At 34.5% G+C, this 19,561-nt stretch overlaps 1 protein-coding gene across 5 annotated transcripts in view; it reads right to left on the minus strand.

Annotated features, from left to right (window-relative positions):
* The window catches only part of CDC42BPA (CDC42 binding protein kinase alpha), a 326,828-nt gene that overhangs the window by 199,055 nt on the left and 108,212 nt on the right, over positions 1–19,561 (minus strand). For all 5 annotated transcript variants that reach the window (XM_060128307.1, XM_060128299.1, XM_060128320.1 and 2 more), the window contains exon 4: positions 10,343–10,438. In XM_060128307.1, the coding sequence (XP_059984290.1) occupies positions 10,343–10,438 (96 nt within the window). The remainder of the gene's footprint in view (positions 1–10,342; positions 10,439–19,561) is intronic.

The raw sequence follows: 19,561 nt of genomic DNA on the forward strand, positions 1-19,561 counted from the left end.
CAATTTTGTTAAATAAAAGAAAATTTCATGTTTTAAATCTTTGAAAGTTAGGGCAACAATGTATTTCAAATCCTGGTCTATGGTTTACTTGCTATATTTACTAGGCCTAATGTTTAACAGTCTCTGTCAAGAAGGTTAGAACAAAATAATTTAATGTAATAAAATTTTGTTAACATAAAGATGTTGCTAGAATTGGCAGTGGATGTAGAGCAGAAATCCACAGCTCTTACTTTAAAAAGAAGTACTTTGAGTATAGTAGCAAACACAGAAAGTTTTCAAACAAAAAACAAGTCTACTATTAAAATTGGAATCTAATATTTATACATAGAAAGTCATATAACATAACACATTTCTTCAATAAACATTTACTAGGTGCCAATCAGGATTTTTTTTGGTACCAAACAGAGGATAAAGAGATCAAAGGCTTCTACATCAAAGGCTTTCCTCTCTTGAAAGTGTACTTTTGCCACCCACGGTCGCCATTTAAAACTTAGGCTCCTTGAGTCATCATCTATCTTCTACTTTCATCCACATACTGCTATGTGCTTCCCTTAATAAACCCATGGATCCCTTCACTTCCAAGCTTTCACTGTGCCTTACTGAACCTCTGCTACAGTAAACAACGTCCTTGAGATAGAATAAAAAATGATGAATACATAAATATTCCTAGTTTTCCTTTCCTGCTGGCTGCTAAACAATGCTCTGGCTTTGCCCACTCACATTCTTTCCCCACCTTGTCCTCAGAGGTAAAGTAGCTGTAGATAAGACAGAATTCAGCAACTGGGAGAAGCAAGAAGCAGAAAACACAAAAGTTTCTCAAGAGAAAAGCAATGAGTTGAAGATGAACTACACTTGCAATAGGGTTCTAGTGTTAGGGAGACAAAAATGCATCCAAAAGGCAAACAAGTAATAACCTCACATAAGAAAAAAGCCCCTTTTCCTCTATAACATATCCCAATGAATATCTCTAAGTCATTCTTTTATGTTTTTCCTTTGTTCACTACAACATTCAACTAAATCATCAAGGTCTTGTTGAGTCTACTCCCTGCTAAATCTCTGCGAAGTCCATCTACTTCTATCCCTACCCACTACCAACAATCCTAACCCAGGCTCCTGGCCTCTCGACTATATTACTACTACAAGTTTAAGACCAAAGTGAATAGCTTTCTATAATATGTTTTATTCTGTAGATAATTTTCTTGGGAATGGAAAATAGAATACAGAACAAGAAAGGGACAAATAAATTCATTGACTAAGTCCACAGATACTTATTAAGAACCTACTATGTGCTAACAATACACTTATGCAATGGAGATACTACAATAAATTAGACATAATTCTTGCCTTCACGGTATTTACAATCTAATGATGAAGAAAACACAAATTAATGGGCAATTTCAGTGTAATATAAATCTTTGACAGGGATAAGAAGAGGGTATTGCTGCAGGCTCTTAAAGGAAAAGAACCCAATCTTTTAATCAGGTTCATTCATTCATTTGTCTGAAATTTATTTTTGTACAAGGTATGAAGACTATTTTCTTATATACAGAGAGTCAATTATCTAAAACAAGTAGTTAAATATTCCATTCTTTCCCCCAGTTTAATTGAAATGTCCCTTCATTGTATTTTAAGACACTAATACACTTGGATCTGCTCCTGGGCACTCTATTCTGCTACAGTTGTCTATTTCTATATCAATAGCATATTGTTCTCATTGACTAATTAGTAAAATTTAATATCCAGTAGGACAAGTTCTTACTTATAGACTACCTTTAAAATATTACTCAATATGGCAAAAGTGTCTTTAAAAAGTTTAGAAAAGCATAGACTGAGAGGCAATATTCATAAGATATGTCAAGGAGATAATAATCCTAACATAAGGAGGTCCTACCAGTTGTTAAGAAGAGGGCAAGCAATCCAACAAAACTAGGTTGAGGCTATTAACAGGCTATTTCCTCACATAAAAGGAAACACAATTAGCCAATTAATATTGGGCTGGCCAACAAATTCGTTCGGTTAGTGAATATGCTGTTCAATAAAGTCCTTCATGAAAGTGAAAAATGTCTTTTATTTTTACTTAAAACTGAACGAACTTGTAGGCCAACCCAATACATAGTCAAAACCAAAGCAACAAAGAGATATCTTTCACCAGTTAGATTAGCAAAATGATCATTACTGTTTTGGAGAAAGTGACTTAAAACAACACTGCTTTTTTGGAAGATGATAAACTACAACTATTTGGGAAAGTAATTTCACAGTATCTACTGAATTTTAAAAGGTGCATACCCCTTGATCCAGCATTTCCACTCTTAGGGATATAGTCAATTAAAATAAAAGCTCCAATGTGTAAGGCATATGGGCAAGTATGTTTACTGGACAGCACTGTTGATAACTGGAACAAATAAGAAAGTATGAATAGAGATCAACAAGAAAACTGTTAAATGGATCCATTCAACATATCCATTCTATGAAATATGATACTGTTGCCCAAAAGAAAAATTAAATATATATGCCCATGAGATATTTTAAGCAACAACAGCAAGCTGCAGAGTAATATATACGTTGTAATCCCATTTTTATAAAAAGGAAGAAAATATACATATACACACAAACATTCAATTATACAAAGCGTAAAAAATGAAAGGATACAGCAAAGTTAACATTAGTTACCTCAAGAGGGTGAAATGAAAGATGAAGGTAAGGACTATTAACTTTTTAATGTATATAGATCTCTGTATTGTACAGAGGAAAAGACCTAGTCAAATCGAAGTTGACCAATGGAGTAAAGTTCTGCAAAAGGCCAAAGGTGATGGAGTCAAAGGGAAAGGTTGATAGGAATAATCCTAAATATTATGATATAACTCATCCACATTGAGAAAAAAGATAAGAACAGGCCCAAATATGGATAAATTTGTATACGGGGGAAGGATGAAAGGAAATGCTGAGGTCAGAGCACAGAAAGTTAAGAAAGTTCATACTTGAGTAACCAATGGCTTTCATTTTTTCCAGGAAGTAGGGGGTTATAGAATGAGGGTGCGGGAATATTTGTATAATGTCCCTATACTGGAGATAGGGATCATAACTGTTATTCCTGCTTTATGGCTATGTAATAAGAGACAATAAAGATAAATGATTTGCCCAAACATTACATTGAAGAGTAGGAAAGCCAGAACTCAGAGTTCTTGATCTTTGATCAGTTTCCTTCTTACTCCAATTAAACAAAGTCAGTGTTCAGTAAAAAAGCTGACAATACCCATGACATAAAAGAGTATGTGCTAAACATCAGAATAACAAATAAGAAATTAAGGAGACAGGCTGAGTCCTCAGAAATCTTGTATCCCTCCAAAATAAACAGATCTCTAGGTGTAGATATACACATCAGAAAATTTCCAACTCTGAATTTCTAAAAAATCTCTAATTCAAAGTTTGTGCTTTTTAAGGAACTACATTCCAAGGAAAGAATGCTAAAGCATGTGAAAACATACAATAAATAGATTGTGTCCAGAGAAAATACATTTCACAGAACAGATATGCTTTTAGAAGTCTTCTTACGGAGAATACCAAACTCCTTTGGTCATCTTGCTGTCACAAGAAGAGATTAATAGTCAATCCTTAGAGCCCCACCTTTTATTTATCCCTCCTAGCCCTTTTTTTTTTCACTCTTACAAAAATACCTTTCTAATAATTTCTACCTCCAACACAAACTGGATTCCTGTAAAGAATTTAAAGTTCTTATGACTAATTACAGTTTAATATTTAAATATCTTTCATCCTCTCATCAGTTTACAAATGCTAATTCAAAAAGCAAAATTTTTGCTTTAAATATCTTCCTATCTGTTCTTTTTTCTTCCTCAAACATAAAATAATAGGAAACAGTGAATGAGAAAATGTGAGGAAAAAAGAAATTTTCATTGATTTGTAATATTCTAAATGATATCTAAGTGATAAGAAGTTTATGTGCCCATATAGATACAACTAAGTAGGTTTGTATTTAATGAGTTTTTCTTAAGGAAAAAATGTTCTAATCACACCTTAATATCATTCATTAAATTACGCAGGTTCTTCCTAAACAAATAAAATGCACATATGCTATGACCATATTTTTTTTCATAAACTGGCTATAGTGATATTTCAGCATATTACAAATGAAAGTCAAATTATTTACCACAGCTTCCTTGAATTGTATAGCTCTGTAAATCATGTTACTTATTTGACTGCTTTAGGGCTACTAGGGTTAAAAGTTATTTTGGAAAATAACTATGTATAATAAAATTTCTTTTTGGGTATCTAAAACAAGGTTTGTCAACATTTTTAAATGATTTTATTTTCTTATATTTCATGAATATTCAAAAGAAAATCTTTGATGATAACAAGACAATTTAGGACTTCTGACTCTTGAGACTAATAGACCATGAAGGTTTCCCTGAACTAAAGAAAAACTGGCTGTTTACAGGAGAGCTGACTACTAGAGTATTTCAGTCCTCCTCCAGTTATTGTGGAATTTTAATTCTAATATAATTAATGGCTGATATACACACACAATTTCTTAGAACTGTCTTTGAAAAAGAAATATTAATCCTAATCTCAAATGCAAAGAGCACAGATAAGACTAAATAACTCAGAGGAGAGAGAATGATAAGTCAGGCTTTTATTCATTGAAAATTTGGCAAAATTTTGCTATATAAAATTTGGCATTTGGACATTTTATTTCTGTATCTATATATATTTCTATATTTATAGCAAAATGTAGAGTTTTAAGCAATCCATAAATATAGTGTTACATCTATCTACAGTAGAATTCATTGTCATAGTGGATTTTAGTCCTTATCCAAAAACTTCTGAAAAGTCATCATGATAAACTGTTATAATTTTGCTAAGCAAGTATTTGGCATGTGTTCGATTTAATCTTAATTTTGCTGACAAATCTATGCAGATTATATTTGCACTGATACATTCATCCCTAAAATCTCATATAAGTATGGTAAATTCAAATCAAATATTCCATTCAATTTAACAACTGAGCAACTAAGATGTGCAAAGCTCTACGTTATGACTTTTAAACAATTCTGACTATAACCCACAAAAATAATATGGTTTATATGATTATTCAGTAATCATTATAAAAGAAATGTCATGAAACAATATTTACTCTTACTATTTGAACTCTGTCATTTCCTAGTCTATTTAATTTTTTCAATGCTGGTGTAACCTACTAAATTGATTTTATGACTCACAATTTGAGGTTTGAAAAACACTTTTATACTCTGGAAGCATGTACAGGATACAAAGACAAGTAATGACCCTGTTTGAACACCTGAACCTGGCCTGAAATCAGATAAACTTCACGGCTATTAAGTTACACTAACCTCTAATTATATTTTAGCTAAAGATAGCAGGGTTCATGTCATCTATTTAAAACTTCTTTAAGTTGTACCAAAAAAATCAAAGATATATACATACATAGGTTAATCATATAATAGCAGTACTAAAAAATGTAAAGCTAAAATGAAATAAGAAAGATTAATTCAAACTGGGAATTCTGGAAATACTGTTAAGATGTAGAATTTGAGTACAATTCTAAAGTATTAGCTAGACTTCAACAGGACTAGTGGCAGGAAGAGGAAGGAGTGGCACTAGTATGAAAGATATCATGGACAATAAAAACAAAGACAGAAAGTAAAAGAGTACAGAGAATGCTCAAGAATGGAGGGTATTCCCTCCACTGAGGCTGAAACAGAGAATTTGGGCAGGCACAATATTTCCAGTCATATCTTTTTATTTACCACTATACTATATTTAACACTATTAATGGTTTTCTCTACCAACTCTCCTTTCAGTTTCCATGGTGCAGTAGTTTGATTCTCTTTCTTGCTCTGACCATTTCCATGAGTTTTCTACTTCTTGGGGTGCCCTATCTCTGACTTCTCTAGGCAAACTTGCTTTCTCATTTTACAAGCACTGCTCAGGGATTCTCATTTACTCCTTGTATTCACTGTTATCTACAAAAAGCACTGGCCAAGTTTTCCTGTAAAGGACCAGAGAGTAAATACTTTAGGCTTGGCAGGCCAAGAGGCAAAATCAAGGATATTATATAGGCACATATATAATGAGAGAAAACAAATTTCCACACATTTCATTAGCAAAATGCAAAATATAATAGTGATAATTGAATACAATTTTTGTAATATGGACTACTAATGAGAAAATGTAATTCTTTTGTGGGGAGAGGGGAATAGAACAGTTTGCTTAACTGGGGCTCAAAGTTAGTATTCCCTACCATCAAAAACCTACTGCAAATGTATATCTGCAAATGCTGATCTGTATTGAGAGTCTACATATTTCATCTGTGAAACTCTATTCACAAAGATAGGTACTGCCAAATACTCGTATCAGTTCATGAGTATATAATTTTGATTGAGCATATTCCTCTACTTGAAATGCATTTATAGAATGCTATTAAAATTTTCTCCTGATTCCTGTGCATAAGTATGTCATTACTGCAGATTAACCACTTCTAACTGAAATTTAGGTGGAAGTTCTCAACTGCCCAGTTAAATGGATGTTGAACTACAAACATTTCCTTTGCACTTGCATCAAGTTCCAAAAATTGCTGCTAGAACTGTAGTTTGAGCTCAAAAGATTTATCGACAGCAAATCTATGTGGAAATGGAAATCTCACTCCTTTTTACTTTTGACAGCATGGGAAGTAGATACAGCAGCTTGACATTACTTGTGATTCAAACAACGTCAGTTGTCAAAATGACTTCACCATAGCATAGTTTTGCATATGTGTTGTTTTGCCTTGTAATTTTATTTTAAATTTATTTTTAAAACACATCAAGTCTACAGGAAAAGCTAATTTCCAAGGCTTTTCAATACTTCATAATAATGGTTGAGGGTGGGGTTTTTTGTTCAGTTATATTTCAATCGGTCCTTTGTTCAAAATATCGCAATAAAATGTTACCACTGCAAAACCAGTGAATGGCTGTATGGCACAGCAAGAATGTTTAGCTCTGATTTCTGATAAAAATCCATGGAAATGATAATAGTTGTTTCCAAAAAACTGAATGAAGTGCAACGTTGATACTGCTGGTTCAACACATGATAGATTCAAATATTTGCTGCAAACTACCTGCTGATTAATAAGACAATGAACATCCACATGCTTTAAGCAACTAATATTTTCACATGATTTGTAAATCTGTCCAAATAAGCCTTTTCCTGCTCATACATATTTTTACCACTCTCAACTGTAATATGTTTTAGCAGATTCCAATTCAGGTTGTACCAAATCAGTGTTTTCTCAACTTCTTTGAAAACAATATGACTGTAATGATTCCACACAAGATATTCATAGAGGCTAATTCCTCAGCTATTTCAAACTCAAACATTGACCCCTCAAGTAACAAGGACTGAGCAGAACCAGCACCATCTTTCAACTCAAGAGTCAAAGAAACCCTCTCAATGTGACAGGAAATGATTATTTCCCTGGTTTTAAAATCCACCATTGATGCTGCTCCCATTGTCCTCGATTCTTGAAGCAACTGTTCTCACCAAAACGCTAATAGTCTTAGACAAGTTTATTTTCTGTGGACACATTTCTTTGGCTGCTGCAATCAAACATGATTTAATTAACTCAAGATTGGTAAATGGCTTTCCTTGTTTGGCTAGTAAATGAGCCACTCAGGAACTTACTACAGTTGCAGCCTCATTTTCATTTTTTATTTTGTGAAAAAATTCTGCTGTGATAAGATATTGTTTTAAATTTTCTAACTTTTCTGACTGCTGCTTTCCTATGAGTTAGGAACGCTGTGATGAGTGCTCAGTTTGGCAATGTAGACATTTATTGTATCCTATTAGTACAAGTGAAGTGTAGTTATGCAATAAACACTATGCCGTAATTTAATTCATTAACAAAATAATCCACACTCTACTGTGCCTTAAAAGCATGATACTGAAAAGTCTACTTTTCTTATTTTGACATGAGGCATATGCACTGTTAATTTTAAAAATAATAAAACGTCACGATATAGCACTTGAAATGCTATCAAGTTATAACTGCCACTGCACTTTGTAGTCTGACTCAGTGCAAAGCAACGAGTGACACATATAGTGTGTTACCCTCTGTCACAGTGCCAGTCTCCATCACAACTAGTCAACTCTGCCACAAAGCAGCCATAGATAATACATGCATCAATGGGCATGGCTGTGTGTCAATAAAACTTTATGAACACTGAAATTTGAACTTTATATAATATTCACATGTCATAAAATATTCTTCTTTTGATTTCTTCCAACTACTTAAAAATGTAAAAACAACTCTTAGCTTGCAGGCTGTATGAAAATAGGTGGCGAGCCAGATTTGAGCTGCAGGCCACAATTTGCCAAAATCTGATCTATGAGAACTCCAAGACACCCTCAGAAACACCAGACTTACATATCTAACCCATTAAATGGATCACATGACAATTCAAACCCAACATATATCAAATTAAACTAATCATCTTCCCACCTGCTTTAAATTTTCTCTTCCTCCTATATTCCCCAACTCAATTCATCACCTACCAACCACTGAATCCCACAAGTCAGACACCAGAAAACTGGGAATCATTCTGACTCCTCTCTCCTCCACTGACACTCACTCAAACACAACAAGTCCTAATTATTTTACTTCTTAAATAGTACCTGAAACCATCCCCTCCCACTGTCACCTTTATTCAATCCCTCATTATCTGTCACCTGAATATTGTCTCCTAACTAGTCTCTCTAGTTTTGCCCCCTGAAATCCATCCTTAACACTTCTGCTAGGATGTTCTATACAAGATATAAAACTGATTATCACACTATCCTTAAAACCCTCCTGGAAACTAGAATAAAATTCGAACTCTTCTGCATGGCCTACACTCTGGAAGCCTCATTTTATACCTCTCTCCCCTCCTTATCATAATCACACTAGCCTTCCTCTCATCCCTCAAACAACCTCAGTGCTTTCCTGTCACAAACCCTTCTACAGTCCTAAAACAGCAGCTTCCAAACTTGCTCTGTGAAAGGACCCTGAGAAAGCATGAAGGAAAGTGGAAGGAGGAAGCTAAGAGATCAGTCAGGGCAGTTGCGTTTCTATATGCTTCATTGTATAGGCTTTCAGATATAATGTCGTTTTACAAAACACACACACTAGAGTTCCATGATCAAAAAAATATTTGTTTTTGAAACTCATGACTGTCAAAGTTTAATTTCCTTACCATAACGTATAAGGTGCTATATTATGTGACTCTCTCATCTCTCCTCCCTCATCCCCAAGCCTCTTTTTCTATCCTTCATCAAGAGGAACATAACAAGGTGGCTTCAAATCTCCATGCTCACCAAGCCATCTCCGCCTCTTCTCCCTTCTTGGTTTAGGCAATGTACATTTTTCTTAGAAGAGCCCTTACTGACTTCATACCTTTGAATAAATGTTATATTTTTCTTATATGAAACAATGTGTAAATATTATTTACTTGACTGTGAATTCCTTGTCTGGTTCCCCTCACAAGAATGTAAGAATAAGAAAAGAGATTCTTTGTCTGTCTTATTCACTACTGAGTCTCTAGAATCTAAAGAACAATGCCTAGCACACAGCACATGTCCAATAAATATCAAATTAATGAAAAATGTCTTATTAATTTTTATATCCCAGTACATAGTAGTAGTAGCTGGCACAAAGCAGGAACTCAACACATGTATGCTAAAAACTAAACCTTGAAATAAAAACTGGGGTCAGAAAATGAAGAGCTTTGAATAACAGGCCAAGGAGTTGTACACTCGACTGTGACAGATATCACCTATTTTCCTATTTACTTGTTCATCTCTTCAATCTTCAATTGGTAGTGCTTCTAACAGTTTGATTTTCCTCCAAGCTCTTTCCCAACTTCTTTTGTCAAGTGGTTCATGATGTTAATATAAAATTAGACACATCCTAGATTTTAAATATGGCTCTACTTAAAGTAACACGTGACAACTTTGAAAAATATGTAAAATTCTAAATAGTAATAGAATACTACAAATAAGATATCTTGAGAAAATAATGGAAAAAAATCCTGACCACCTTTTATAGAATGTAAATCTGTTTGGATTTAGTTTTGACGTGTTTATTAAAAAACATAAAAAATTCCAACGGAAAGGTATTGAATTACCCAGGGAAAGAAATCACATATCAAAATAAACAACTTATACTCTGAAATTCAGTGGTTTTCTAAATAACATTTACATTTAAATAATGCTTAAGAGAAAATAATGCTAAATTCTAAATTCTGCCAATAAAAAATTAATAAGGATATAGAAACATATAAAAAGTGATTCTTACTAAGTTATTGTCATCTTGGAAAGCATAATGCAAAGTTGTAATCCATTTATTGTCTCCATTCACTAACACATCCCTTTCTTCACGAAAACATGCTGTCTGAAAAGGAAAAAAACATTTTTTTAGATAAAGAATACTTCATGTAAAACTAGGAAATATATTATGCAAACAATTGCTTAAAATATTTATTACACTTTCTGTTCTGAAAAGGGAATACATCTAATATTATACGACTTTCCAATAAGTCAAGTTTCAAAGACCCCTCAGAAATTGAACAACTGGAACAGTACACTTACAAGTATTTTATATTTAAAAATACTGTTGTAGTTCAAAAAAATCAGAAAAATACACAGAACTATTTAACAGCCATGGTCCAATCTACCATCTAGATAATATAAATGTCAACATTTTGTCACATTTACTTCTGATCATTTTGTTATTAAGAAAATATGATACAAGTTGTAGCCTTCCTATTCCTAGAGCATTCCTGTCCCTTCTCCCTCTGAGAAAATGAATAATCTGAAGTTAGTATATATTCTTCCCATCACATGCTTTATTATTCATGTATGTGTCCAAAAACAATAGAATTGTTTTGTGTTTTGAAAACTTCCATGAATAGTGTAATTTCATCTATCCCTTTGCATAGATGGCTGTTTACCTTTTAATTGCTGCGGTATTCCATTGTATGAATACGGCAGAATTTATTTATATAACCCCCCAATCACAAAGATCACCCAATTTTGTATTATTTCAATGCTGCCAATGAATATATTTGTACAAATGTACAGTAAGTCCCCTACATACGAACCTTCAAATTGTGAACTTTCAAAGATGCGAACACGTGTTCGCATGTCCAATCACGTAAGTTAGTTCACCTGTCTGGCATACGTTGCCATATGCATGCATCCTCTACAAGTGGTTGTGCTTTTGTGTATACTTTACTGTACAGCACTGTATACAGTACAGTAGTACAGTATTTTTATTTCAAGCCCAGGATGTCTGGAAGCAAGTGTAAAAGCAGCGGTGATGGAGCTGGTACAGTACTAACCAGACATCACTGGATCATTTTTTCAAGGGGGTAGATAGAATTGAATCCAGCAAGGAACTAAAACCTGTGCCATCAGTGTCAGGCGTGAGTGAAATTGCAGCTTGCCCTCTGTCTCCTATTGCTGACGATCCTTCAGCTCTACCATCTCCCACCTCCCCTCCCTCCTCCAGTCAGTAACTCTTCTTGCCTGTTCACTCGATGCCAGCCCCTGTATGCCAGCTGTTGTACTGTACTACTGTACTTTTCAAGGTACTATACTGTAAGCTTAAAAATGTTTTATTTTTTGTTTGTTTTTTATGTATTATTTGTGTGAAAAGTACTATAAACGTATTACAGTACAGTACTATATAGCCGACTGTGTTAGTTGGACACCTAGGCTAACTTTGTTGGACTTACAAACAAGTTGGACTTACAAACGTGCTCTCGGGAACGGAACTCGTTCATTGTAGGGGACTTGCAAGAGTTTCCTAGAGTATACACTTGGAAACAGAAATACTAGTTTTAAGCGTTTTCAACTTTACCAGATTCAGCCAATTTTCTTTCCTAAGTGGTATGCCAGTTACTACCCTCACCCTAGTGTATGAAATCTCCCCTTTTCCCCACATCCTCAACTGCACTTGGCATTGTTAAACTTTTAAGTGAGTGTCAATATGATGGGTGTGAAATAATATCTCATCATTCTTTTAATTAACATATTCCTAATTACAGGTGCGAATAAATAATTTTTTTGTTGCACTCATTTTCTAATTAATTTTTATTGGAGTATATTGCTTTACAATGTTGTGTTAGTTTCTACTGTACAGCAAAGTGAATCAGCTATACATATACATATATCCCCTCTTTTTTGGATTTCCTTCCCATTTAGGTCACCACAGAGCATCGAGTAGAGTTCCCTGTAAATAAATAATTTTACATATGCTTATTGGACATCTGAGTTTTCTCTTTGAAAAACTCCCTTTGCCCATTTTCTCTAATGAATTGTCTTTTTCTTACTGATTTATAAAAGTTTTAATTTATTCTGAGGATATATTTCCACTATTATAAAGATGTATCCTGGAGAACCTTAGAAATGTGTGGCTAAAAATAAAAAATAACTTTATATGATACTTTTTGATTCTACAATATATCTTTAAATTTTTAATTAAAAAGCTGCTATGCCAAAAACAACTGAAAGGTAAAGTAGAAATTAAAAGTCTCCCTGAGTCACGCCCTGATAGTTTCACTGTCCACCTGTTATGTCCAGAGGTTACTACCAATAACTCAGTTGAATTTCTTCTCAGAAAATTTCTGTATACATATAAACACACACACACACACACAACACACACACACACACACACACACACACACACACACACAACTATATTCATATGGCATCCCATCTCCCCTATCTTTCCTTCCTTTACACAGATGAGATCACAGTGCTCTGTAAGTCATGTTTTTCAAGTAACAATATATCCGAACAGCTTTCCACACCAGTACATAGAGACCTGATTTTTCTTAATGGCTGTACCACATTCCATACACACTGAAAAACCATCAGACAGTATTCTACACATAGCAAGTGCCTAATAATTTATTTCCCACAAGATAAATTCAACAGCCATGATATATAAAACAATTAGCATTACTTAATTTACCCTAATTAAGTACCTTAATTTTTTTCCACATATTTCCATAAATTTTATTTGATGCAATAGAATTTCCAAAGCCATTTATAAAACAGCATCACCAAGGAAAAAATTTAAAACAAATAAAGCTTAAACCAAATGAATGGCCAGTTTTACCTGTCAATTCAATTATTAAAATCTGCAATATTATGCTTTCATTCACTTTACGGGGAAAATAGAATCACTTGACATACAACTAAGTTCTGTTTCAGACTTTAACTGACCTGAAATTATGGTTTGCTGCTAACATTTTAGAGAGGTGGTGAAGTCTGTCAAGCCTAGGAGACTCCTTTCTCCTGGCTTTATCTTACCAGGACAGCTATCTGAAATTTTAAAGACATTTCCAGCTAGAATCTGGAAATGTGACTGACTGATGACTCCAAACTAAATAAAGCTCCAAAGACTACCTGTCAACAGAACAGATTAACTTTAGTAGGTTCTAATCTATTCTAAACTATGTAGTGAAAAAATAAATTAATTTTTAAAAACATAAAATATAAACTATTTCTAATATAAAATTTTAAACATATACAAGAGAAAGCAGTAAAATAATCCCCTGCCCCCAATGTACCCATCAACCAATTTCAACAATTATTTTATTGTTCAATTTTATTTCATCTACACTCTCACCCACTTACCACCTCCCTTCCTCCACGCACATACATGTGAACACTCACACATATGTATATACACAGAGGATTTTTTTGACGCAAATCTCAGACATATGATTTTACCCATGCATACTTAGGTATTATAGACTATTCCTATTAATGCCTCAGATACTTAGTTTAGATGTGAAGCACAGTCTCCTCTTTTGCTTCAGTATATCACACTGTCCTCAGTTGGTTGTCACAGCTGAGGAGGGGTGAGGGGTAATGCTACCAGCATCTAGTGGGAAGAAGCCAGGGATGCTGCTTCACATCCTACAATGCACAGGACAGCCCCCAGATGGAATTATCTGGCCTCAAACGTCATAAGTGCCACTGCTGAAAAACCCTGTTCTAGATCAATATTAACCCAACCATGATGCATGTATACCAAGGATTCAATATAAAGACATTTAATAATGTCCATTTCAATTACATTTTTGAAAAAACTAAGTAAGATTTTTTAAAAATCCTCCCTTAAAAAAAAGAATATTTGGGTCTCTAAGAATGCGATCATCACAAAGGAGAGGTTACTGGAGACCATATAGCTTCTTCAGATTCTGTCACTCAGTTTCTATTCAACCAAACATTCTGCTTGCACAGTGATGGTTTTGAGTGTTGTGCAGTTTTACATTGTTAATATTCAGTTACATAGTGTTTAAATTTTATCCTTAATAGGTTATTGGTTAAAAAGAAAGAAGAAAAGGAATACCTATGCTGAAACAGAAGTTAATACAGACCATATATAAATGATAATAATTCTGCAAAACTGTCACATGATTCTCTTCCCTAGATCCATAGGTGCATTCATCAGATCATTATTCTTATACAGAATATCCAAATTGCCCAAATACTTGGAAATCACATGTTAAAATGAGAAAATCCATTCATGATATATCTACTTTGGCTTCTAATTTATAAGTAATAAAGACTTATCTCACCCATGAAGTATTACCACAGAAGAAGACTTTCAAATAATAATTGAAACATTCTCTCTAAGCTAATATTTGAGGGGAAAAAAGTCAAGTATTTTTTTTTAAAAAAAATAGATAAACAGGTGGAATTTTAAATTGCAAAATGCAAGAACTTCAAATATCAGCTCTTACACACCAAAGCATCAATTTACTTTTAAATCTCCATATTAATATGTATTTGGTGACCAAATCAAACATGAGATACATCACATAAATCATTTGATAACATCCACAGTTGGCAAATGCGTGAGAAAACAGACATGTTTAAATACTATGAGTGCAAAGATACACTGATCCAACTTTTTTTAGAAGATAATTTGGCAATAGCTATCGAAGTTTAAAGGTATACCCGTCCCACACAACCCAGGAATTCCACTACTGAGGAGTTTAATCTGGGGAGTGGACAAATTCTAGAGTCAGCAGGACGTGAAAATCCCTTAGTGTAAAAGCTATACTTAAAATCCCTTCAACCTCAGCATACACAACCTGGAGTACCTCAGGGCAGCCAACAGCAACATCTCTGATTAACAGTATTTCACAGCCCTTTCTATTTCTATGTTACATTGCATATACTTCTTAGGCGGCGTGACTAGTTCTGATGCACTATTTTCTCTCTTGTTTTGAAATTCCTCTTTGCTAAACACACATAGTTAGATTTGGTGAAATAACCAAATAAAAATAGTAAAAAGGTGGGAATAATCTAAATGCCCATCAATGTTTAAAAGAAAAAATCATCATACTAAACAATATATCCATTCAGTATAATGAAACTATTAAAAAGAATCAGGTAGGGCTTCCGTGGTGGCGCAGTGGTTAAGAATCTGCCTGCCAATGCAGGCGACACGGGTTCAAGCCCTGGTCCGGGAAGATCCCACATGCCGCGGAGCAACTAAGGCCGTGCGCCACAACTACTGAGCCTGCGCTCTAGAGCCCACGAGCCACAACTACTGAAGCCCGCATGCCTAGAGCCCGTGCTCCACAACAAGAGAAGCCACTGCAATGAGAAGCCTGTGCACTGCAACGAAGAGTAACCCCTGCTCACCACAACCAGAGAAATGTCCGCACACAGCAACAAGAACCCAACGCAGCCAAAAATAAAATAAAAAATAAATAAATACTTTATTTAAAAAAAAAAAAAAGAGGGCTTCCCTGGTGGCGCAGTGGTTGAGAGTCCGCCTGCCGATGGAGGGGACATGGGTTTGTGCCCCGGTCCGGGAAGATCCCACATGTCACGGAGCGGCTGGGCCCGTGAGCCATGGCCGCTGAGCCTGCGCGTCCGGAGCCTGTGCTCCGCAATGGAAGAGGCCACAACAGTGAGAGGCCCGCGTACCGCAAAAAAAAAATAATAATAATAATAATTAGGTAAAAGTATAAATATGGAAATGGAAAAATCCAATATATATTATTAAGTGATAAAAGCACTGTGAAAAAATCAGTCTTTTAATATGATTCCAGTATAGTAAATTTTTCTATTTAGGATAAATAAATCATCTTAATGATTTACTTTGAACAGAAAGACTGGACATCTGAGGGAGGGAAAAAGAAGCTTTCATTTTTTTACTTGTTATTTTCTAGAGTGCTTGCATTTTCTTTTTTTACTATACGTAGCAGATCAGGAAGTAGAGGCAGTTCCAATCTAATGACCTCAATTCATTACTACTATTAACTACTACAGCTACTACTACTCCTCCTCCTGGCACATACATGTATAAAAATAATAAAACAGGGCTAACAACAATAACAAAAATAGTAAGACAACAGGCATAAACCAGTACTATCACAGTTAAACTAAGATATATTATTCCTCCACTTATGGTATAGAGACAATTATCTTTATTTAACAAATAAGATAACTGAGCCTTGGAAAGGTTTGACTCTTGAGATGGAGAGCATTTCTGTAAACTATACTGCATCTTCCAACGAAATGAGTAAGACATCTCCTATATGAGTGAAATCAATAAGAGTTGAATAAATCTGAAATGAAAGTAAAATTCACAGAATAGATTAGGAGAAGTTAACTTAAGGGATTGCTGACATACTAACAAAGTTTGTAAATGATGAATCTCTAGAGATATTAATCTTTGTAACTATAAGATTATTTACTAATTATCTATCTGCCAGGTACAGAAAGAGACAAATTTCCTAGTATCTTCAAATAATCCATGTCCCACTAATTATTATATCTGTTACATACCTTAAATAGAAATAAATATGACAAACAGGTTGGAGGTAAATCTCTGAATAGTGTTCTAAAGTATCAACAATACACAGATTTAAAAAGTAAGAAATTTTGCTGCTCATTTGTAATTCATTAAGCATCATTGGTAGGACCAGTTTTCCCAAATTAGATAAGTAATGATCAGAACGGGCTTCTTTTCAATGTTTTTTTAAGAAAAGGATTTGACAATTCAAGCACAGAAATATAATTCCATCCTACTTTAAAATGAATTCCTCTTTAAAAGTTTCAATGTAGAATTTCTTCCTAAAAAATGAATGTTTCAAATAGTTTGAGGCAAGTTCCTTTCAAATACTGAACCAGCCTTGTATCCCTCAAATAAACCCCACTTGGTCATGGTGTATGATTTGTTTTATATATTGCTGAACTCTATTTGCTAGTATTTTCTTAAGGATATTTGCATCTATGTTCATGAGGCATACTGATCTTTAACTTTCTTTGTATGGTCCTTATCTGGTTATTCCATCAGAATAATACTGACCTCACGGAACGACTGACATTCCTTGGGTCCCAAGGCCCCTAGTTTTTCCACATTCTCTCTGCCTTTCAGAGTCTTTGTATATCTGTTTTATATGTAATGTCCATGGTCTTTAGCTGTACTTAATGGGAAAGATAGGAAGAAGCACATCTATTCCATCTTGTCCCAGAAACAGAACATATTAATGATTTTTAATTCAACAAAATAATATTTAATTTTTAATTATTCCTGTTTTATCTTCAATTTTGCCACTTCCTCCAGTGAGTAATGAAAGTTAAACCAGTTACTCTTTCTTTTCAAAATTCTTCCCCAACATATATACACTACCAAACATAAAACAGATAGCTAGTGGGAAGCAGCTGCATAGCACAGTGAGATCAGCTCGGTGCTTTGTGACCACGTAGAAGGGTGGGATAGGGAGGGTGGGAGGGAGGGAGATGCAAGAGGGAGGGGATATGGGGACATATGTATATGCATAGCTGATTCACTTTGTTATAAAGCAGAAACTAACACACCATTGTAAAGCAATTATACTCCAATAAAGATGTTAAAAAAAAAAATTTCTTCCCCAACATATCCAACATCATAAAAAGTAAGTACAAACTTTAATTAAATTTTTTTAAAGTTCTAACCCTGGAACACTAACCCACTACAATTATGAGTTCTGCGAAACAATTAGAACATAATTCTTTACTAATTTTTAATAATAAGACTTATTGCTCCAACTGCTGGCAATGCTGTCAGCCCCTCCAGGCTTTGTCTCAGCCACCGAAAGCCTACTAGCCCAAGGCCATGTCCTTCTGGAGGCAGCCCGTATCCAATGAGTAACTGAGGCAAGTGCATAAAGGTCAACCATTTGGCCCAAGGTAGGACAACTCTGAAGGACCATTTCTGCTCCACGGATCCCTGTTGGATCAACAGAGGCTGAAGGGGCAGCTTGACTTCTCCCTGACAAATCGTATTTCACCTCCTTTCCTGTCTGTCAATGTCAATTTCAAAGGCACCCCCTAATAAATAGACTGCATACTAAACTCAATCTCAGTGTTTATTACCTGGAAAATATGACTAGTGACAGTAAGGCAATTCAGTTTTAGGGAAATACAAAAGTAAATATTGAAGTTATTGAATATAACGGGCACTGGCACATATGTCAGAGAGTGACATAAAACTTTCCAGATACTCTTTTAAACACGATTTTATTACCTCTGTAATTACCTCTGGGAGGTAGAGAGGGGCTGGACTTGGGCGGGGTATAGTCAAAGAGTACCTTAGCTTTATCTGTAATGTGCTATTATTTGTTTTACAAAGAATATCTCTGTAATTTCATGTGTGCAGTTTTTTTCAGTAGGCAAATAGAAAAGAAAAAGACTGAAAGCAAAACTTGCCCAAAATGTTATTAATTCTAAATGATGGAATACAAGTGATTATTAGTTTCTTCTTTGTGTTTTGTTATTTCTTCAAATTTTCTAAAAGAAAGAAATATTGAAGTATTTACTTTCACTACCACAGTATGTATCTATCATCATGGGAACCATTTGTGCTTTTCCCTATGTATTTGCTGTTTTTCAGGTTGCTACAAGTACTGGTATATACAGAAAGATTTCTAAGGGCTAATTTCTCATTATCCTCTTATGAATCTTACTACCCTCTAGAGCTAACACTCAGCCTACTCAGCAGTATAATCCTTCTGTAAGTTAAAATATTTCCACACCAGTAAGTTCTGCTTCCCTGAGGCCCCTGAATGCCCTACCTCACTGAGCAACTCACTATAACCCAGAACAGCAGGAGACCTCCAGAACCACTCCCCAAATTTACATGTAATGTCAGGTTTGACATACATATCGGCTATTAGATATTTTTAACATCATGCCAGTCAGTCTTTCCCTCAAATCTAGCACGAAGATTAAAATGCTGACAACTCTTTCAACAGCAGATTTTACTCCCATTTTTAATAATATGAAACAAAACATAAATTTAACTGCATAGTCAGCAATAAACAGAATTCTTACAGGCCATATTCAAAATTCCTGCGGAATTTGCTTATAGCAGAATACAGATAAATAATATAAACAAGTTATATCAAATTGGATATCAGTCACTACAAAATTTCTTCCTGTAAAAGAAACTGGTTTCCACACATCCTTTTAACATAAGTGTCTAAGCCTGACA

Source organism: Lagenorhynchus albirostris, chromosome 2, assembly GCF_949774975.1.
Source record: "Lagenorhynchus albirostris chromosome 2, mLagAlb1.1, whole genome shotgun sequence".
In the NCBI taxonomy this organism is placed as follows: domain Eukaryota; kingdom Metazoa; phylum Chordata; class Mammalia; order Artiodactyla; family Delphinidae; genus Lagenorhynchus; species Lagenorhynchus albirostris.